This window comes from Nomascus leucogenys, chromosome 8, assembly GCF_006542625.1.
Source record: "Nomascus leucogenys isolate Asia chromosome 8, Asia_NLE_v1, whole genome shotgun sequence".
Lineage (NCBI taxonomy): Eukaryota > Metazoa > Chordata > Mammalia > Primates > Hylobatidae > Nomascus > Nomascus leucogenys.
Genome location: NC_044388.1, coordinates 109,568,979 through 109,590,465, shown reverse-complemented (window position 1 = coordinate 109,590,465; position 21,487 = coordinate 109,568,979). Strand labels below are relative to the sequence as shown.

At 56.4% G+C, this 21,487-nt stretch overlaps 2 protein-coding genes across 2 annotated transcripts in view; both read right to left on the bottom strand.

Moving 5' to 3' along the window:
- Positions 1-99: 99 nt before the first annotated feature.
- CACFD1 (calcium channel flower domain containing 1) lies at positions 100-10,815 on the bottom strand. The gene is made up of 5 exons (XM_003276805.4): positions 10,593-10,815; positions 7,258-7,330; positions 5,365-5,490; positions 2,794-2,901; positions 100-2,261 (listed from the first exon to the last, which is right to left on the bottom strand). The coding sequence occupies exons 1-5, from the start codon at positions 10,711-10,713 to the stop codon at positions 2,171-2,173; spliced, it is 519 nt and encodes a 172-aa protein (XP_003276853.1). The 5' UTR covers positions 10,714-10,815; the 3' UTR covers positions 100-2,170.
- Positions 10,816-11,393: 578 nt separating this feature from the next.
- ADAMTS13 (ADAM metallopeptidase with thrombospondin type 1 motif 13) overlaps positions 11,394-21,487 on the bottom strand; it is a 37,028-nt gene continuing 26,934 nt past the window's right edge. The window contains exons 23-29 of the mRNA XM_030818114.1: positions 20,747-20,929; positions 16,149-16,353; positions 15,169-15,487; positions 14,557-14,703; positions 14,053-14,229; positions 12,685-12,869; positions 11,394-11,807 (exon numbers count right to left, since the gene is read on the bottom strand). Coding sequence (XP_030673974.1) covers positions 11,601-11,807; positions 12,685-12,869; positions 14,053-14,229; positions 14,557-14,703; positions 15,169-15,487; positions 16,149-16,353; positions 20,747-20,929 — 1,423 coding nt within the window. The 3' untranslated portion in view covers positions 11,394-11,600. The remainder of the gene's footprint in view (positions 11,808-12,684; positions 12,870-14,052; positions 14,230-14,556; positions 14,704-15,168; positions 15,488-16,148; positions 16,354-20,746; positions 20,930-21,487) is intronic.

Here is a 21,487-nt window from a genome sequence, read left to right as displayed (position 1 = left end):
TCTGGGATGCTGGAGGCAGCCTCGGGACAGGACCTGGAGTTATTTCCTGGGCCAGCGGCTCCTGCCTGGCTTCCACACTCACACACAGGCACCAAGGCAGAAGGGAGCGGAGGGCAGGCACGCGAGCCATGGCCGCGCTTTATTGCTGAAGACGCACACAGAACACAGAGGAACAGACAAGGAGGAAAGGGCGCCACACATAGCCCAGATCAGGCAGGAGTGGCCCGGCCGCCGGAAGAGACATTCCTTGCAAGGCAGGGCCCCTGCTGGACAGCGCACCCCCTGGGCCACAGGGTCAGGGACCCCAGGACTGCACAGCTGCAGACTTGCTGGGAACCTGGGACAGGTGACCCGCCTGCTCTCGCCTGTGGCCAAGGGCCTTCCACCTCTGCATCCAGCCATGCACCCACCATTTCCCCACAGGGCACAGGGGCAGCCTTCCTTGATCCACAGCCAACCCTTCTCCTGCTGTCTCTGGCTGTCAGTGAGGCCCCTCTGGCAGAGGCAGCAGCAGGCAGGCCAGGCAGAAGGGGGCCCGGGGTCCCACTACCTGGGTAGGAATGAGCAGAGGGTGGGCAGAGCCCTTGCTCCTTGTGGGAGGTAGATAGGTCTCACCGCATACGTGGGACAGATGTGTGCACGCACACACATATACACACACACACGCAGCCCTTTGAACCCAGCACTGGCCTGAGGAAGGTGGCCCCGGAGGAACCCTGAAGGCACATGTCCACCAGGCTATAATGCCCCTGCCACCCTGGGGCTCAGCTGGCCAGACTCCCAGGGGTGTGGTGCTGCTGACCCAGGAGCCCACTAAGTCCGCAGGGCAGTACTGGACAGGGCCCAGAGAACCCCACGCCCAGCCCACTAGCCTGCCACTCCCGGCCTCAGACCCCACTCCCAGCCTCAGATGCAGATGGGCCCGAGAGGTGTTCCTGGGAAACAGTTCACTTAGCAAGACCCAGTACCTGTGCTCCAGAAGCTCAGCGCAGGCCCAGCCTGGGGTGGGCCCCAGATGGAGTATCTTCCATACCCGCCCACTTCTGCCAAGCCCCACCTGGGCTAAGCCAGGCCCAACCAGGAACCTGCCCGATGGCTGAGAGCCAGCCTCACGGTCAGAGAGGCCAGCGGGCTGAGGCCACGGGGCAGAGGGAATATGGGGATGCACATCCTGGGCACCAGCTCTCTGCATCCTCCCTGGGTAGGCCTGGCTCCGGACGGCCTGGCACCCAGGGCAGCGGGGACAGCTCTGTGTGGGGAGGTGACTGTGGCCTCTGCCCAGTTCTTAAAAGGCAGAAGCTCCCTGAGGGCAGGGCTTGGGCAGACCAGCAGGAGCACCTGAGTAGGGCTGAGGTCAGACCCACTAACCCACTAATGGGGCTGGGCTGTGGCTGACGTGACAGGGCCACACCAGGGAGAGGGTGGGCACCCTCAGGGGTGCCAGGGAGAGCCTGCTCTCCCCACTTCCTTAGCACCAAGGCCAGCAGGGGCAGGGGGTGATGGGCAGAACCTAGGGAGGGAGCAGCCAAGGGGCCTTGAGGTGGCCTGTCCAAGGTTCCTGGGGCTGGCAGGGAACATCCCCCACCCAGCTGTCCAGTCACTGCCAAGGCTGCAGTTCCAGGTACCAGGGTGCACCTTAGGAGCCCTATGGGCTTCTTCAGAAGGCAGGGTGACAGTGGGAGCTGCACCCTAGGCAGCAGTGGGAGGTTGCTGGCAGCGGCAGGCTGTCCCAGGCCCTGGGGCTCCACCTGCCGAAAGAGCTGGGGGAGGTCCCTCTGCTCAGTGCCCAGGTGGCAGGGTCCCACTTGATACCCCTCCCTTCAAGCCAGGACCAGCATCTCCAGGGGAAGCTGCTCCCAGGTCACAGCAGGTCACTGGCAGCCCTGTCTGTGGTGTGAGGTCTGCAGACCCACCCAGCGGAGGAGCAGGGCCGGGTGGTGTCTACACAGCTGCTGCAGGCTCTGCCTCAAGTCCAGCAGCCGAGACCCTCACACCAGCAGCCAGTGGCTCCTGGCTTAAGCCAGTCTGGAAAAAGGAGCAGAGGACTCCAGATGTAGGGGCACGTGCAAAGGCCCCTCTCTAGGCTGTGCCTCAGCGTGGACAGTCCAGGCCTCACTTGGACCCACACAGAGCCAGAAGAGGGGACAGGGAGGGAGGGGCGCCCAGCCCTTCACAGCTCCCCCTCCAGGGTCTCTGCGAGCTTCTCCTCATCCGCCTGCTGCCTCTGCTGCTGGATCCTGGCGTAGGAGATCGCATCGCCCCTGGGGAGAGAGAGAGGCAATGTCACGTGGAGCACCAGCCCCACGCCCACAGCCCTCCTGACCACTGCCCAGTTCTTGCCCTGGGACCCAGGTGTGACATGCAGGCATTCTGATTTCCCCAGAGACAACTGCTGGGGTGGCAAAGGCCTGTCTTGTCCCCTCTGAGAGTGGCCCAGGCTTCCTGGGATGCTGGGCTGAGAAGGAACCAGCCTCAGTCTCGGCTCTGCAGGAGAGAGGGTGGCAACGGACTACAATGCCCGGTGCAGACCTGGGAGGGGAAGAGGCTCCCACCAGCCATGTTTTTGCTATCCTTGCTGCAGACCGTGATGGGGCAAGACGGGGCCACGCAGAAGTGTTGTGAATCCTGTCTTCACCCACTCGAGCTGAGCCCTGGAGGCACCGATGGGTTACTGAGACCTCTGCCTCGGTCTCCACTAGCTAAAAGGGGCCACTCTCAGATCCTCCTCACTGAGGGACTTCGGGGGGTGGGGGAAGAAAGGCCCTGCCCAGGGGCTGGGCCTGGCAGACGCACTTTTTGCCCAGAGCAGAGAGTCCATACAGCACCCCCGTGGCAAAGGCAATGGCGTTGCCCAGCAGCGTGGTCAGGGTCAGGTTGATGATGATGGGAACAACCGCCATCCTGGGGGGAAAGCAGAGGTCAAGGGGGCACTCCAGCCCCACAGCCACCACATCCTTCCCCGCTTCCCAGACTCGGCCCAGCCCCCTTCTTAGACACCCAGGGCACAGGAAGGATCCCCAAAAATCAACTCAGACACAGCTTCAGAAAGTCCTTGATCAGCCCTGAACTTGTCTGTAAAACTTCCATTCTGGGAATAGGATCCAAAGCTTTCATCAGATTTTTGAAGGGGTCTGTGATCCCAAAAAGGGCTAAACAGTAACGAGATGGTCCAGTGCTCTCACTGTGAGAAAAACTGGCCAGAAAGAGCCTGTGACAGAGAATCTGGCTTCCCATCCAGGACCTACTAGCTTCGTGGGCAAGTTACTCAGAATCTCCATCGTGGAGAGGGGATCAAACCTTGTCTGAGGTCAGGCATGTTAACTACACAATGCTGAACCACAAGCACTAAATAAACGCTCTGAGTTATAGAGTAACACCAGCCACATCGCCACAAGTAAAGTCCCCAGAATTCAACCACATGGAACACAGGCTCTCATCATGGGAGGACTGCAGGCTGCGGGGTCTGCCCAGACCTTGCTGCAGTTTGGCATCACCTGGTGGCAGGGTCCACTGGGGCTTAAGCATCCCCAGGGCTGATTCTTCATCCTGGCTGGAATTTCCAGGCCAGCAGCAATTCCTGGGCTAACTGGGCCAGGAGGATACCTGCAGCCTGGAGGCCAGCACTCTGTCCTGTCACCTCCCTAGAGGAGGCTGCCTGTGCGGGAGGACGAGACTCGTGGCCAATTGCATTCTACCTCAATTTCCATTCTTGTAGACATGTGGTTGTGAGATTTTTCTGTCGTTAAAAAATTTCAAAATGATAAAATAATAATAGAAATTACAAAGAAAAAGAAGGACCACGGCGGGGAACCTTCTGACAAAAACAAAATTAAAGACAAACAAGAGGCTGGAAAAATAGTTGCAGGAAATACAACCAAGGATCATGAAATCTTTAATACAGAAAACACACTGAACTTGCTAAGCAAAACACTGAGGTTCCCATAGGTTAAAAAGTAAACAAGAAAATTTTCAAATCAGAAATTGCAATGGGAACACGTGGGAAAATATTTTTCCCTCTTAGATAACAAATAGATAAATGCAAATGTGAAGTGGTGCGCAGCCCTGGGCTGGGGTGGGGATGGGGGAGAGACTCAAGGGACCTCTTTGGAAAGCAACGTAGCCACGCATCTTAAAATATTTTTAATGATCAGAATCTTTGACCCAGTAATTCCACACCTGAAAATAGATCTTAAGGAAATCATCATAAACACAGAAAAAGTTTTAGCAGACACATGTTTATCACAGCTCGATTTACACCAGTTAAGAAATTAAGAAAAGCATGATACATCCAGCTGAAAGAATATTCTTGTATTGAAAGAATGTTATAAAGTCTGTGGTGATGTTAAAATGCTTATATCATTACACTAAGTGAAAAAAGCAGGATGCAAACTTATTCATAATGGTTATAACTGTGTTAAAAGCAGACTTTTAAGAAATGCCTGCAGATAGGAAGCACACACATCAGAAGATTAGCAGGCAGTGGGCTTTGAGTAACATTGTTCTATTTTCCAAATTATTGTGAATGAATTTCTATTATGTCTAGCATTTTTAAAATACAGTTTTTTGAACCCCTAAGGACATGACACTGCGTGTAGATAAGAGCTTTGTGATCCTGTGTTCTTCGTGATTTAGATACGGCACAACATGGCTCCAGAACTAAGTATGTGGCTTGTGCTCTTACCATCAAAACTACCGGGCCTCTCTGAAGGGGAAGCAAGCTTGCATCTAGACTTCTTTCTAAAGATGACCTAGACAATAATAAATACTGCTGCCACCAGCCTCCTATGCACTAGAGGCATTATTCTAGGAGCTTCCATGTATTAAACTTATCCTGAAATTAGTTCCATCTTATGACTCAGAGGAGAAATATTACATATTGATTTCATTGTTAGAAATGGGAAAATTTTTAACAAGCGTATTTAGAGGGCAACCACATTTTCTGCTCTGAAACCTGCTTCTCCCTCTTCACGTCAGGACATCTAGATGAACCCACTCTTCAGAAAGGCTGCAGAGAAACACGTCCTACAGACCTACTATCATCTGGTTAACAACTCCCAGTGGACGGACCAAAATTCCAGACGTTTCCCATTTCTCTCCACTGCACGGAATACTGCCACACATGCTCATATACCTCTGAACCTTCCAGTGACTACGGCACAGCGACAGCTGAGTTCCTGGGTGCAGAACCACTGAGGCACATTTTGGCAGCTATAAGCAAATCACTGTGCACAAAGGCAATCCCAGTTTACACTTCTACAGAGAGGAACTGAATACACTGCCCACCCTCACCTGACTTTTGGGTCCTATTTTGTCAGTGGGGTTTTGGGGAACTGTGTCACGGGACCCTGCCCAGCAACCCCTCACCCGCAGTAGAAGACAGCCTTCTGCCAGGAGCGCAGCCGGTCCACCTTCTCCGCCACTGTGTTTGCGAACTCGATGAACTGGCAGCAGAAGGGCGCCTCGCACAGCAACAAGATGAAGGCATTCATGCTGCAGGGACCAGGGCAGGAGAAAAGCAGCGACTGACAATCCCAGGAGGATGAGGGCGGCCCCCAGTGCCAGTGCCATAAGGAATGCCACCTCCCTCACCCTCTTGCCCTCATCCCTCCTCCTCCAGGAAGCCGCCCAGCTGCTCCAGGGCACCTGCTTGTACCCCCCGAAGAGCCTCTGCTGAAGACCCCAGCATTCCCCAGCTGCTCCTGCACACCCATCTCCCCAACTGAACTCAACACTCCTAGAGGGAAGCCCCTGGGCTTCTGCTTCCCTTTATCCTCCTCCTGTGTGAGATGGAGGAGAGGGACCCCACATCATGGCACTGCCACCACACTGCGGCAGGGTTCATCCACAGACGGGGCACTGGCAGCTGTGTCCTCTGTCTGCTGTTAGTATTATCGCCATGGCCACCAAAAGCCATCAGTGGCACCAGCACCAGGAAGGCTGCCCCACCAGGGAGGCAGAGAGCTGGAGCCACGCAGTCCTGAAACAGTCACGGAGAGCTGCCCACACACCCGATGCCACCGGCCCCAGGCCCAGGGACACCCAGGGGAAGCCCACGCTGGGGAGGAAGAACTTCAGCAAGTCCTTGCGTCCAGCCCTATGTTTGGGGTGGGAACAGCTAACCCACTGGTGACGGAGGGCGTCTGCTATGGTCTTGGAATTCTCTATGCGTGGGTAACAATCAGTTACCAGACACTGAGCCAGGCCCTTCTGTCCCCAAGCCTGGGAGAAAAGTGCCATCATTATGCCTGTGTAACAGAAATGCAGGCTCAGGACACCCAAGAGCCACCCCAAGCCCGGGGCAGGCACTCTCTTCACAACTCTTAACCACTGTACCCCACCCCAAGCCTCCCACACACCAGGCCTGCAAGCACGGGCTCACTCTGTGCTGGACCAGCCCTTCCACTTCAAACTCGGCCAGGCTCCGACTCCACCCCCTGAAGCTGGGCCAGGCGCCTCTCTGTCCATCCCCCTTCCCTGTCCACCACTGGCCAGCACAGGCGTTGGGGACCCCGCCACAGCAGGCCCCCGAGGCTCTCCACTGGCCATAGGTCACTGGGGACGGGATCTGAATCACGTCTAGCTCTGTACCCCTCAAGGCACCAAGCCCCACGAGGACACTCATCAATTCCTGGTGCACAGCCACTTCTCATGTGCCCCAAGCCACACAGGCCTGCCCTCACCCCGCCTTCCCTTCCAATGGGATGGTGACACCCTGGCAGGAGGTGGGCATGGAACGTACATGAAGATGTTCTGATCACGGGTTCCCGTGACAACTCCGACCTGCCTCTCCCATCTATCTTTGGCACAGCTCCAAGCTAGCGTGCCCTCCCCCAGTGGACCATTCAACCCAGTCCTCAGCCAGCCCCAATGAACAGCCTTCCCCACCCCAGTCCTGGGAGTTCCCAGAGGGCGAGGGCCCCAGTATAGTGGACTTGGCATCTGCAGTCTCAGTGGATGCTCCAGAAATGTCTGGAGCACTGATGGCCTTGCCCCTGCACCGGATGAAGGCCGGGGTGGGCATTCCCTGGGCCTTGACCTCTCATTAGGAAACTAAACATGGTGGGGGTATGAAGGGGAAGAAGCCCCATGCTGTGGCCAGAAACTCACATGCCCCAGGTGCCCAGGCTGGAGCCAGTAACCACAGCAACCACAAGGATGCTCGTTCCCACGGTCCCTGCCACTCCTCTGCCCCGGGAAGCGCCCTGCAGATTCCCGACCAGCAAGACCCCCGGGGTGGGACGGCCATGCACTACTCACATCATCCACACGCCGGCCGCGATGTTCAGAGGGTGGATGGTGATGCAGTTGAAGAGGCCAGAGATCGCGCAAGCTTGAAACAAGAGACACGGGCAGGAGTCAGCAGGGAGGCAGGCGGAGCCCGCTGGGATGGCGGCCTTGGGAGATGACTGGAAAGGATGAGGGATTCTGCAGATGCTCAGCACACAGTTCTCACAGCACCCAGAAGCCTGCCCTCTATCGTCTGAGACAGGTGAGGAGACGCAGAGAGGTGCAGTGGCTTGCCCCAGGCCCCACAGCAAGGTGGCAGCAAGGTGGCAGGTGGATCTCACAGCACCCTCTCTCCACTCCAGGGCTCAGAGGAGCTGGCCCTTTGACCCCAGCTACATCAATATCCACCTCAAAGGGAGGTTAGGATTAAAGAAGGATTAAAGAGTGAATGTCCCTCAAGGATTCAGGCCAGTGCTCCCCGAAGACTCAGCCTTCGGTAAGGGTCACTTGTCACCATTCACAGGGCCAGCCACACAAGAAGTCCTCTGACTCAGAAAATGTGGCTTGGATTTTGGTTGAGACAAGGGGTGCCTCTCTCAGAAAAGAGATGGGAACCAGGTAAGACCGAGCAGCAGTTCCATCTCTAACTTCCTCACCAGCCCTGTGCCGCTGGCACGCTATCTTCATCTTCCTAGGCCCATTTCTCCTCTTGCACATGAGCAAGTCCCACAGCCCAGCCACACACCGCTGCAATGCCATGAGGCCAGGAAGGGGAGGGGGCGTCTTCTTCTACCCCAGAACGTGGCTTCTCTGATGCCCAGATGTGCAGCCTTGATGCCCCGCCTCCCAGCTGCACCTCACCAAAAGGGTCGCTTGCACCCAACTCCCTCCTCTACCCACAGCCTGCAGCCCGGCTTCACCAAGAACTCCAGGAGCCTTCAAGGTGGGTCCAAGGAGCTGGCTGCTAGGCAGGGAGCAAGCCCAGGCCATCGCTGAGGGGGACCTTGGAAGCAGTAATTAGCAACCAGTTCATTAAACTTGCAGCAGCTCCTCTGCACCTGATCCCTCCACCCAGGTCTGGAATTCTGCCGTTCTCCACTTTCCCAGGTAACCTTATGCAGACAGCAGGCAAGGAAGCCAGATAAAGTGAGCCGAACTGCAATGGGACTGCTTCGTGGGCCCCCAGGGTCTCCTAAAACAAAGGACTCAAGCCGTTGCACTGCTCAGCACAGCCTTAGACATCTGCCTTCAGACAGCAAGGTGTTCCAGAACCACAGGTGCGCAGGGGCCTGCCTGCCCCAGCAGAGTGCCCAAAGGGTGACACGGCTCCCTGCCTCTCTGCTGTGCCTGGCCTCACCTGACAGCTCGGCTGTGCTTCCTGCTGCAGTCAGCATTTGGCCTCCAGCTCCAACCCTACCCCAGCTGTCCAACCCACAGCCAGCCTTGGGGGAGGACCAGGTGTCAACCCAGACCAGCAGGCTCCAGCCAGGAATCCTTTAGCAATAAAGGGCTGGAGGATGTCCAGCTGGGGGCCTCAATGATGATGTCTTCCACGTGAGGGGGCTGTCACCATGCAATCCTGTCCCCTCCCAAGGTATCACCTCCAGATGCTCTTAGGATCCAAGGTAGACCCTCTCCAGCTACTCTCTCTGATCCCCTCACCCTGGAGGAGGAAAACCTTACCCCAAGGACCAGCCAGGCACACAACCCTTGTTTGAATTCCTGCTGCATCTCTAAAACACCCTGCATTTTTGCATTCTACCCTGTAATACAGCATTTGATATTCACATAGCCGTGCCCCCAAAAATCTGCAGATGCAACTGACAACTCAGGGCAATGCCACAGGTTTCTCCTGAAGCTTCATCTGTAGACCCAACAGAGTGCCAGGAACTCCCAGGAAAGGCAGAGGTACCTCACTTTGAGAGGCACAGAACTGAACAAGACTTCAGAGCAAATTTGGGAGTCGGCAGGGCCACTGACCAAGAAGGAAGGAGGTGTGGCCTACAGGCCATAGGACCTTTCCTTCCTCACCACTGACCATGTCACCCTGCTGCACTGCCCACCCTAATCTGTGGGGAAAACAGCTAACCAGACATGAGAGGACTGGATCCAAGGCCTAACTTCAAGCCCACCAGTCTCTCCTGCAAAGTCAAAAGCGTACTTGCCCTGAAGACCAGTGACACAAACTCGGGGCCTTTTTGTGATTTGGGGGTAGGGCCTGCCCTACCGTATCCGTTGCCTCTGGATAACGGCATGCCTAGTGAGGGCAGCACACTCCTAGCCCGGCACCCTCCTGCCTCAACCTCCCTCCACCCTCAACCTCCTTCCACCCTCTACCCACCTGGAAAGGCTGTGGAACCCAAGGTGACCCTGAAAAGGTGGTCCTTCTGGCAGGAGAGCTGATGGGGTCTGCCCTGCCCAGACCCAGAGCTAGCCCTCTGTGCCAGGCAGGCACTGTTTAAACCCTGTAGACATCCTCGAGAGGCATTCTCTAAGACCTTGCCCACTCCAGTAATTCACAAGGTTGAGGGCAGACAGGAGAGGAAAGGATATCATTCAGACAGACTTGTCTTTCCCTGGAAGGCCAAAAACCGCTTCCATTCACTCCTGGAGCAGACCTGCCTCCCTCTTTGTCCTTTTCTGGCTGCGCTTAAGAGCCTAGCTTCCCTGGGAGCCTAAGGTCAGGGTCTGTGTCTGGGATGCGTGCGGAGAAGGCGAGGAGGGCCGGTGACAGGCGGCTAAGGCAGCAGCAACGGGGGAGAGATGACAGCGGACAGAGGACCCAGACAGAGGCCGGGCCCTCAGCTCACTGCCCCGCGGCCCCCAGGGGCCACCTGTGCCCTGACACCACCTGACCCTCAGCAAACTTCCGCCCAGTGGCTTCCTGCCAGAAATCTAGCCAGCCGTACACCCGCCTCCCTTATAAACAATCCTTGCCCAAAGGTTAGCAACGTGGCTGCCGTCACCTACGCCCAAGTCAACAGTTGACGCTTACTATGGGCCAGGTGGGCATGCGCCCCGTGAGCATCACCAAGAAAGTCTCACAAAAGCCCCTGGGGGGCGAGGGGAGGGGTCAGTCAGGTGCCCCAGGCCGGTGCCCCCCAGCCCTGGGGTTTCTGGTCTCTCCGGGAATGTTCCCAGAAGCGCCAGCCCAGCCCGAGATACCAAGGCGCCCAGGCCCGAGCCGGTAACCATGGTAACCCCAGGACGCCGGCTCCCGACGGCCCCGCCACTCCTCCGCCCCGGGAGGCGCCCGGCAGACCCCCGACCCCCAGCGGGTCCTTTCCCCTAGGGCCGCCGGGGCGGGGCAGGGCGAGGAGCGCATGCGCGGCGGGGCCGGCCCCTCTCCCCGACCGGGTACTCACAGACTGCCCCCAGCACCCCAGACAGGCGACACAGCCAGCGGTACCACCACGTCATGCCCTCTTCCTGCGCGGGCGGCGCAGAGCTGGCGGACGCCGCGGGCGCCCCACCTGAGCCGCTCATGGTGCCGCCGTCAGGCGCAGCTCACAGCCCTCACAAAGGACTCGGTAGCCGGCCGCGTTCGAGCCGGCGCGCTGCCTTGTGGGAGAGGGAGCATATTAGCATACGGGGCGGGGCCTTCAGCCTGCGGCTAGGCGCGCCCGAGGAGAGGCGGGTGCTCATTAGCATAGGGAGCGGGACCCTCAGGCCGCGGCTAGGTGCACTCGAGGGGAGGCAGGTGTTCATTACTGTAGGGGGCGGGACCCGCAGGCTGCGGCGAGGTGCTGGAGGTGGGGAGCTCGTTAGCATACGCGGCGGGGCTCGCAGCCATCGGAGAGGTGCGCCCGAGTGGGGCGGGCGTCATTAGCATAGGGGGCGGGGGCTCGCAGTTTGCGGCGACTTGCTCCCTAAGGAGGCGGGCACTCATTAGCATAGGGGGCGGGGTCTGGCGGCGCGCGGACACCTTAGCGGTCAGGGCCTCACACCGGGACACGCGGGTGGGGCTTCGCAGGGAGCTGGCAAATGCGCCATCCTCGGAGTGGAATCCTGATTGGATTTTCTTCCTGGATAGGAAGAAGATAACTAGGGATGTCCAGCGGCTTGCTCACATCAAGATAGAGCCAACCGCGGCCAGCGAATCCCTGCCTTGCCATGGGATGGGTTTTCAAGCCAGGTCTGGACAGCTTGTACGAAAAAAACGCCGGTCAGCCTGCATGTTTTATTTATTGCTTACCCGAGGAAATGGGGGCTGCCTTTCCAGAGTCCCCACCTCCAACCCCCTAGGCTTTTGGACATTGGAGAAGACTCTAAAGTAGATACCTAAGATTGGAAAAAGTTCGAATTGGAAAGCACTGAGACCAGAGGTCAACCCTCCAGGGCTGGCCAGACAGGTAACAAATGTTCAATGACCCTCAGGTTCCTTCCTTTCCCTTCCAGGACTGAGGGTCCTGCACCTCCGGTACCCATGATTGGAGGGTCCAGTACTGGCCCCGCAGGCTGGCCTGAGCCTTCAGGAAGCCCTCGCTGAACTCCATCTCAGCCTGGCTGCTCTCTGACTCCCAGTAGAGCACCTGCTGCCCATGGAACGCTGTGGTCCTCAAGCTGTGGGTGTCCCGGATCTGAGAGAAAAGGGACAGCCCAGAAGGACCGGCCACAAGTGGTAATTAGCACTCACGGAAGCCTTAATGTGCAAGGGCTCACAGATTCCGGATCACATTTAATGCTTACAAAGCCCTACTAGGAATACACTATTACTCTACCCAGAAAACCGAGGTCCAGGGAAGTTACATCACTTCCCCAAGGACACACAGTCAGGGTGCCAGAGTGGGGCCAGGCTGCCTCCTCTGGGGAAGCTGATACCCTGCAGAACACAGTTCTCCCAGGACACATGAAACCTCGGGGAGGGTGAGGGGTGCTCTTCTGTCCAGGTTATATCAGACTGTAAAATTATGCTTCAGTCCTGGGTTAGCTGTCAGTCTACATCGGAAAGGTCTTTACCATTCTTTACCATTTCGCTTTTTTTTTTTTTTTTTTTGAGACAGAGTCTCACTCTGTTGCCCAGGCTGGAGTGTAGTGGTGCGATCTGGGCTTACTGCAACCTCCACCTCCTGGGTTCAAGTGATTCTTGTGCCTCTGCCTCCCAAGTAGCTGGGATTACAGGCACACGCCACCATGCCTGGCTACTTTTTGTATTTTTAGTAGAGACAGGGTTTCATCATGTTGGCCAGGCTGGTCTCAAACTCCTGACCTCAAGTGATCTGCACTCCTCGGCCTCCCAAAGTGCTGGGATTACAGTTGTGAGCCACTATTTCACTCTTGTAGGTAGCTCAAAAAACATTTCTTGGTGAATATGTGGAGGAAGCTCTCTTCTCCCATTCTTTCACTAATTATTTTGAGGGTTTTAGTTTGAAATAAACTGAAGGGGGTCCCCTAGCCCTGCACCCCCTAGGGAAAGCTGTCCAGAATCACAGCACAAGTCCCCATGCTGGGCCTCACCGAGACATAGCTGGCATTGGCTCCCTTGGTCCCAGTGCCCATGTTGGTGGCCAGGGCATGGATGGCAATCCGGGCGTGCGGGGCCACATTAATGAAGAGCCGGCAGCCCCCTGCATTACTCGTGGCTGGACTCAGCGAGGGGCTCACGATTTCACCCCAGGGCCCAAAGAGCTGCATGTCACATTCTGCAGGTGGGACACAGGAACCCAGACAGACCAGTGGTGCCAGAGGCCAGGGCAACTCACAGCCAGGGAGCCATGCAGGGCAGCATGGCACTGTGGTCAATATTGGGGTTCCCAGGCAAACCCTGCTGAACCCCACCTCTACCACTTCCTGGCCCAGTGACTTTAGGCAAAGGCTAAATGTTCTGGGCTCTGGTTCCCTCCTCTGTAACTGAAGGAAACAATGGCATGCACTGAGCAGAGTGGTCTTTAGGACTCAATGATGTCACACGTGCAAGAGTGTTTAACATTGAACCTGGCACCAAGGATAGGCTCCACCCATGGTGGCCACTGCTGTTCCTGGGAGCTCACTGGAGCCCCCACCTGCCTGTACCTCCTGCACCTCTTTGAAGGCAGGTGCCTGTATGGGCGGGGCTGGGCCGGGAAGTAAGAAGCAATGTGAACGGTGACAGTAGGTTCGTGGCCTTTTGGCAGGGCCCAGCAGCGCCTGTGCACTGAGGCACATACACAGCTCTCTGCCCGGGCAGGTCTGGGGCAAGGAGGAGGCGCACTAGGTCTCTGCAGAGGCTAAGCCCCGGTTGCCACTAAGCCCCTGACACCTGGGGCAGCCGAGGAACCTCTGGAACTGGCTAGGGAAGCCAACTTCAGCCAGCTCGGGCTGTTGGGAGAAGGCAAGCCCCCCAGAATGACTGAGAGGGCTATCAGAGGGTGTCTACGGGGCCACGGGCAAGGCAGGGGTCCCTGAGGTGGCATCCTCTGCCTGAGGTGTGCTTGTGGGTGCACATGCATGTACAAGCATGTGTGCTCACACCAGTGCACTGAAACAGGGCTGAGGGACACTGGCTTCCACAAAGACCCTAAAAGTCCTTGAAAGGCTGGAGGGTTGGGGGCGGGGCAGGTGGGTGTGGGGCAGAGGCCCGAGGGACTGACTGAGGATGTGGACCATGTCCCACATCTGTCCATCTTGCTGCACGGTCCCAAAGAGGAGGGATGTAGCACTCATCCTGTGACCCCTCCCTGGCATGTGCAGACTGACACTGGCCAACCCCAGTTCCTTCCATCTCAGTCAGTTCCCTCCGTATCTTCCCACTAACTCCCTGGGACTGGCCCCATCCCCAGCAGCACCCACCCAGCCTCCCTGCCAGGACTGGAGCACCCAAGGGAGGTGCAGAAGGCCTGGCCATACCTCTGTAGAATGTTTCAGGAGCAAGCTGGCTCCTATACCGCAGCAGCACCCCACCTCCTGGCCGCCCACAGCGCTGCCTCACCACCAGCGTGTTGGTCTTAGAGCTGAAAGTCATGTCCAACAGCTTCCTGCACATCTTCCTCCAGGTGAGCCGGCCCCAAAGCAGCAACATGTCCCCTAGGAAGCGGCAGGGCAGTGAGGGTCCAGCACTCCCACGCCTGGTCAGCAGAGGAGTGGCTCCAGGGTAGACGGAGCCGAGTTCAAGTCCCGCCTCTCGCACTGCTGGCTATGTGACTCTAAGTAACTGGGCACATCACTTAATCTCTCCTAGCCTCAGTTTCCTCCTCTGTAAAATGCAGATCATCACTCCCCAGTCATGAGATGGGATGCAAACTAAAGGTGGGAATGCACATGGGCTCCTGCCAGGAACGGGGCATGCAGCGTCGTGCTGGCTCCTGGCAGGGCCCATAACTGGCAGCATCGCTTGCATGGCCCTAGACATACCTGCACTGCAGTTGAGAGAACTCTCAAGGATGCGGAGGGTCACCACCTCCCCGAGGGGCCGCCCAATGGCCACTGCACAGTCTGCCTGCCCTGGGCCTCGCATGTCAATGGTTCCTGTTGGCTCAAGGTGCTGCCTGCCACAGGCACCTGAAAAGGGAGCAGGAGACAGGTAAGCAGTGCTTCCGGGATTCCTAGCAGGGCAGGCTCCGGGGCTTCCAAGCTGAGGAAGGAGACCAGGAGGTAGGGGTGGACCCTGTCCTCCAAGGCCCAGCCGGAAGCCTTCTCAGGACAGGGACGGGGGCTGCATAGGTCAGAGCGTCACCCTTACGGCACAGGGCTGCTTCCAGATGATCCAGCAAGAGGGGGCACATGCAGAGCAGCCCAGAGGCTAGGGGGCTCGCAAGCTGGGTTCCTACCTTCAAGTTACTTCCCCTTGATAGTAGTAAAAGGGAGGTTTTGCTTTGCCAGGGAGGAAGAGGGCCAGCCCTGATCCCAGCCTCCCAGGCACACAACCCAGGGACCAAGTGCTTGTGCCAGTCCTTCCCAGAGGAAGATGCCTTTGCCCACCCCTCCTGCAGCAGCTGCCTGACAGGAAGGAGGACAGGACATAACTGGACTGCGCTGAGTTTTCCTGGGGCCCGGGCAGGAGCCGCCGAGGCTGGGGAGCCGGGGAGAAGAGCAGGGCCCGGGCCTGGGACCACTCCAGGGAGGCACCAGCAGGGGTGGCTGTGGTCTGTCCTGGAGCAGCGGCTTCTTCGTGTGGTACCAGGCTGGGCGTCTCCTGTCCCACACAGGGCCCAGCCCAGCAGCCACGCACAGTCACCGGCTTGGGCAAGTGCTGGCAGAAATCAGCTGGCACAGGTGCCTGGGCCTGGGGTCCGAGGCAGGTGTCATGCCGGCGCTGGATGCCATCCCCACAGGAAACAGAACACTGCCAAGAGAGGGGAGGAGTCACAGCTGACCCTGCCAGAAGGTGACAAGGACAGTGGTAACCACAGGTCAGGAGTGATCCAATATAGTCTTTGTACAAGCTGGGAGGCAGGTAAGTCTCTCCATTCCACAGATGAGAAAACTGAGGCTCAGAGAGGGCACCTTGCATGGGTCATATAGGTGGGAGGAGCCAGAATTCAAGTCTGGGTCCCTGTCACCCTCACGGCCTCTCTGTCTCTCCAAGCCTTAGAGCAAGCAGGTCTGCGGGGCTGCGGCTCATCTCTGTCTGCTGTGCCCCTATGCCCCCTCCACACCATGAGCGAGCCCCTCCAGGGGGCAGCCTGAACCCCATTTACCCTTGTCTTTCCTGCCCTGCCAGATGCGTGGCACAGCTGGCATTCCCTCATCTGTGTAGAGCTGAGTGGTCTGCCATTCATCTTCCAGCGTCCCCAAACCTAGGGCCTCTTAAGTCCTAGCTGCCCACAGGTCTCTAGGCCTTCTGTCTCTCTGCCTCTAGGTGCCCCCTCACTAACAGGCGCAGCTCTCTCCTTCCTTTCAGGGGACACGATGAGCCAATGCCCCCTAGACTCCCTCACACATGAGGAGCCACAGCTGATGCCCACCCCAGCCCCACAGGGATTCCAAGCGCCCGCTGTGCTCACCTCCATCCAGGTGCTGACGTGCCAGCGGTAGGTGCAGTTGGCAATGAGACAGGGGACGCTGGCCTGGGGCTGCACCAGTGCCGCACAGACTGCCTCGTCCACCTCCACGTCCCGGCCTTGGTCGAGCTGCACACAGGCCACCGAGCGTCTAGCAGTGCCAAGGCCACAGCTGGCCGAACATGGGCCAAGGGACATGACTTTCCACCTGCAGGAAGAGAAGACCCCAGAGAGAGGCTGGGTCTCCCCAGAGACGGTACTGCGCCACACAGGCCCCTCTCCACCCGCGTGTCCTCGGACAGTTGCCTAGACAGCTTCCGTGGCCAGGCAAGATGGAAAGTGCAGCCACTGAGCCCCTCCTGTCTGGGGCCAGGGTTCACGGCCACAGGAGAGCTACCAAAAGGCCCTGGGGGAAAGAGGCCCGGGTTTCCCTAATTGCACATCCCCCTCTAGTCGCCTTTATCACAGAACACCTGTCAGCACCCCAGGGGCTGCCTATGGACCCAAGTAGCAACAACAGGAAGCGAGCCTCTGGGTAACAGGAGACAGATCTCAACACCCCACGTTCTGCAAGGGAAGGCCGAGGACCTTAATACTGCCCATGTTGATCTGTAATCAATCAATAACTAACTACAGCCCGCATTCTTCAGAGCCCAGACATGAACCCAGGCAGCCTGCAAGGGAGCTGGGATCTTCATCTCAATACTGTGCTCCCCCACGACCCTGCAGCTCTGCCTCTTGGACCTGTGCCCTCCGTGGCTTGGCGCTGTTCTACATGACACTGGGAGGTGGCAGTGAACCAAACCAGACCCCACCCCCTCTCGGAGCATGGATTGTTCTCCATTTGGGCATCACTGACATGAGCGACTGGATGCTGCTTTGCTGTGGGGGCTGTCGTGTGCATTGCAGAAATTTTATTTTTTATTTTATTTTAATGGTTTTCTTTGAGACATGGTCTCGCCCTGTCACCCAGGCTGGAGGGCAGTGGTGCGATCACAGCTCACTACAGCCTCAACCTCCAGGGTTCAAGCCATCCTCTCACCTCAGCCTCCCAAGTAGCTGAGACTACAGGCGTGTGCCATCATGCCTGGCTAATTTTTGTAATTTTTGTTTGTTTGTTTTTGTTTTTGAGATGGAGTCTCACTCTGTCACCCAGGCTGGAATGCAGTGGCATAATCTCAGCTGTCTGCAAGCTCCACCTCCCGGGTTCACGTCATTCTCCTGCCTCAGCCTCCCGAGTAGCTGGGACTACAGGCACCCGCCACCACACCCAGCTAATTTTTTGTATTTTTAGTAGAGACAGGGTTTCACCGTGTTAGCCAGGATGGTCTCTATCTCCTGACCTCATGATCCACCCGCCTTGGCCTCCCAAAGTGCTGGAATTACAGGCATGAGCCACCGCGCACACCCAATTTTTGTATTTTTTGTAGAGACGGGGTTTCACTATGTTGCCCAGGCTGGTCTAGAACTCCTGGGCTCAAGCGATCCTCCTGCCTCAGCCTCCCAAAGTGCCAAGCAGAGCGTCACAGGAGGGACGAGCATGCCGTTCTGGATCAATGCTCAGGGAGGGCTCTAGGCCACTCTGGAGTTGTGTCTGAGCCGAGCCTGGAGGAAGGATATCCATGGCCTCGAGGATATCCACAGAAGACATCAGGCAGCAAGAGCTAGCACAGAAGCCCTAAGTCAGGGGAGTATCCCTGGAATGTTCCAGGACCATGAGGCCGGCATGGCTACAGCAACGTCAGAGGGATAGCCAGAGCTCATGTGGTGTGTTCCTGCATCCCGGCTACTCGGGAGGCTGAAGCAGGAGGATCACTTGAGCCCAGGAATTCAAGTCAGACTGGGCAACATAGTGAGACCCCATCTCTAAAAAAAGTGAGGGGAGGCTCAGTGGCCCAAGAGGCGGTCTGTAGAGAACAGGGCTACCTGGCAGGCTGTGCTAGGTGTGGGAGGTGAAGTTTAAGCACCATGCAGGCAGTGTGCAATGTGAAAAACCCTGCAATTCCCATAAAATCCCAGATCATCTCTAAATATGATATGGAAAAATAAATGGGACACACAGCCAAGGGACTTTAGCATAGGCAAAGAAATCAGGACACACTAGTGACACGGATGTTAAATGGTTATAAAGCTACAACATTTAAAACAATTTTGTATGGGCAATAGAATAGCTAAAAAAAAAACACAAAAAACAGAACCTGGCAGATCACTTGAGGTCAGGAGTTCAAGACCAGCCTGGCCAACATAGTGAAACCCTGTCTCTATTAAAAACACAAAATCAGTTGGGTGTGGTGGCAGGCACCTGTAATCCCAGCTACTCGGGAAGCTGAGGCATGAAAATCACTTGAACCCAGGAGGCGGAGGTTGCAGTGAGCTGAGATAGCGCCACTGCACTCCACCCTGGGTGACAGAGAAAAACTCTGTCTCAAAAAAAAAGAAGAAAAAAACCTAGTAGAAATCCCAGACATAGATTTTAACACACACCAATACTATCAAGGAGCCACCTGGAGGCATCAGGGCTTGTTCAACAGATGCTGGTTAACAATTTAGAAAAAAAAAAAAAAAATCTCTTGGTCCCTACTTTGCAACATACTCCAAATAAATCGCAGATTAGTACAGGGTTTAAATTTAAGTAAAATCTTTTTTTTTTTTTTTTTTTTTTTTTTTTTTTGAGACAGGGTCTCACGCTGTTGCCCAGGCTGGCATGCAGTGGTGGCGTGATCTCTGCTCCCTGCAGCCTTGACCTCCCAAGGCTCAGGTGATTCTCCTGCCTCAGCCTCCCGAGTAGCTGGGAATATTGGCATGCACCACCATGCCCAGCTAATTTTTGTATTTATAGTAGAGACGAGGTTTTGGTATGTTGCCCAGGCTGGTCTCAAACTCCTGGGCTCAAACGATCCACCCATCTCAGCCTCTTAAAGTGCTGAGATTACAGGCATGAGCCATGACCAGCCTAAATGTCAGTGAAATCCTATCTGTAACTGGATTTATTTAAAACTAAGGAGACTGGCCGATGCGATGGCTCACGTCTATAATCCCAGCACTTTGGAATGCTGAGGTAGGCAGATCTCCTGAGGTCAGGAGTTCAAGATCATCCTCACCAATACGGTGAAACCCTGTCTCTATTAAAAATACAAAAGTTAGCTGGGTGTGGTGGTGGGTGCCTGTATTCCCAGCTACTTAGGAGGCTGAGACAGGAGAATGGCTTGAATCCGGGAGGTGGAGGTTGCAGTGAGCCGAGATTGCATCACTGCCTGGGCAACAAAGCAAGACTCTGTCTCAAAATAAATAAATAAATAAATAAATAAAAGTAAGTGGACAGGAAGGAAACATGGCAGTAGGGTGCTATCTATTAAACCTGAGTGCTGGAGCATGCATGTCTGTTACATTCTTTTCTGGACGTTTCTGTATGATATAGAAAAGTATTTCTTTACTAAAAATGCAAACCTACAAAAAGAAACCATTAAAGTTTCTTTTTGTAAATGAGGTAGGCAAATGTTCCCCCTTTACCACCGGGCTCCAGACCCCACAGATTTGAACATGATTCTGTCCCGTGTCCTAGTGTGGGTGTGTGTGTCCCTTCGGGGACCTCCATACCTCCCGTCTTCCACATCAGAATGCTGGTGCTCACAGCTTCAGGTTCTGCTCAAATGCTGCGTCTGTCCCCCAGGCCTCCCCACACTGCACCCTGCCTGCATGGTGCTTAAACTTCACCTCCCACACCTAGCACAGCCTGCCAGGTAGCCCTATTCCTTACAGACTGGCTCTTGGGCCACTGAACCCCCAACACCGTCTTGTTTTGTTTTGTTGTTTTGTTTTTGAGACAGAGTCTTGCTCTGTAGCCCAGGCCGGAGTGCAGCGGCGCCATCTCGGCTCACTGCAACCTCCACCTCCCAGGTTCAAGCGATTCTCCTGCCTCCGCCTCCGAAGTAGCTGGCATTACAGGTGCACACCACCACGCCCAGCTAATTTTTGTGGGTTTTCTTTTTTTTTTTTTTTGAGATGGAGTTTCGCTGCTGTTAACCAGGCTGGAGTCCAATGGCGTGATCTTGGCTCACCACAACCTTGGCCTCCCGGGTTCAAGCGATTCTCCTGCCTCAGCCTCCCGAGTAACTGGGATTACAGGCATGTACCACCACGCCCAGCTAATTTTGTATTTTTAGTAGAGACGGGGTTTCTCCATGTTGGACAGGCTGGTCTTGAACTCCCAACCTCAGGTGATCTGCCCGCCTCAGCCTCCCAAAGTGCTGGGATTACAGGCATGAGCCACCGCACCCAGCCTAATTTTTGTATTTTTAGTAAAGATGGGGTTTCACCATGTTGGCGAGGCTGGTCTCAAGCTCCTGACCTCAGGTAATCCACCCGCTTCGGCCTTCCATAGTGCTGGGATTCCAGGCATGAGCCACCACACGTGGCCCTGTCTTGTTTTTTTTTAGAGATGAGGTCTCACTATGTTGCCCAGGTTGGACTTGCACTCCTGGACTCAAGTGGTTCTCCTGATTCAGCTTTCCAAGTAGCTGCGATTACAGGCACACACCACAGCGCCTGGCCTGGCATCTGCACACACCAGGAGCTGCCCCTCCGGTCACCGGCTGACTCACCTAGGTGGGCAGGGCTCCAGGCTGCAGGCCTCCTGGGGTTCCGGGCGAGGCAGCCCCTGGCACTGGGTGTCCAACAGGATCTCCTCACCATCGTCCTCCCCATGGGCCCGGGCACAATACAGGATCCTCCGCACGACCCCTCCCCCACAGCTCACACTGCAGGCCGCCAGCTTGTACTGCCACCTGGAGCAGACTGGAGTCAGGGACCCCAAACAGCCCCAGGGCCTGGGAACCCAGGGGAGCCAGGTCTCCCCTTCATTTCCCCAGACTAGGAAGAGACAAGAAGCTGGGAAGGGCCTAGAGAGGTTGTCTTTCTGGAGGCCCCCTTGTGTCCTCACCAAGAGGCTTGGCAGAGTGGACAAAACATTTGGACAAACCCATTTTACAGAAGGGAAAGATGAGGGCAAACGACAGATGTCGTGTCCCCGAGATAGTGGGGGCAGGGGTCCGGGCACCCAAGGGCCCTGCATGTCTGTCTTGAACAGTGATCCCGGCACCACCGCCCTGGAACCCACCCCGCCAGCCCTCCCCTCCTCCCCTCCCGCTGTGTTTGGCTGCATCGCACCGAACACCATCCATCAAACTGCATTCCCCCTCTGTCCTATTATTATCTGTCCCCCTTTCCCCCTGCATTTGCTCCAGGAGGTCAGGGACATTTGTCTGCCTTGTTCTCTGCTGTGTCCCCTAGCTCCAGGACGGCCCCGGGGCCTAGGTGCTCCACAAAGAGCAGGAGATGAAGAA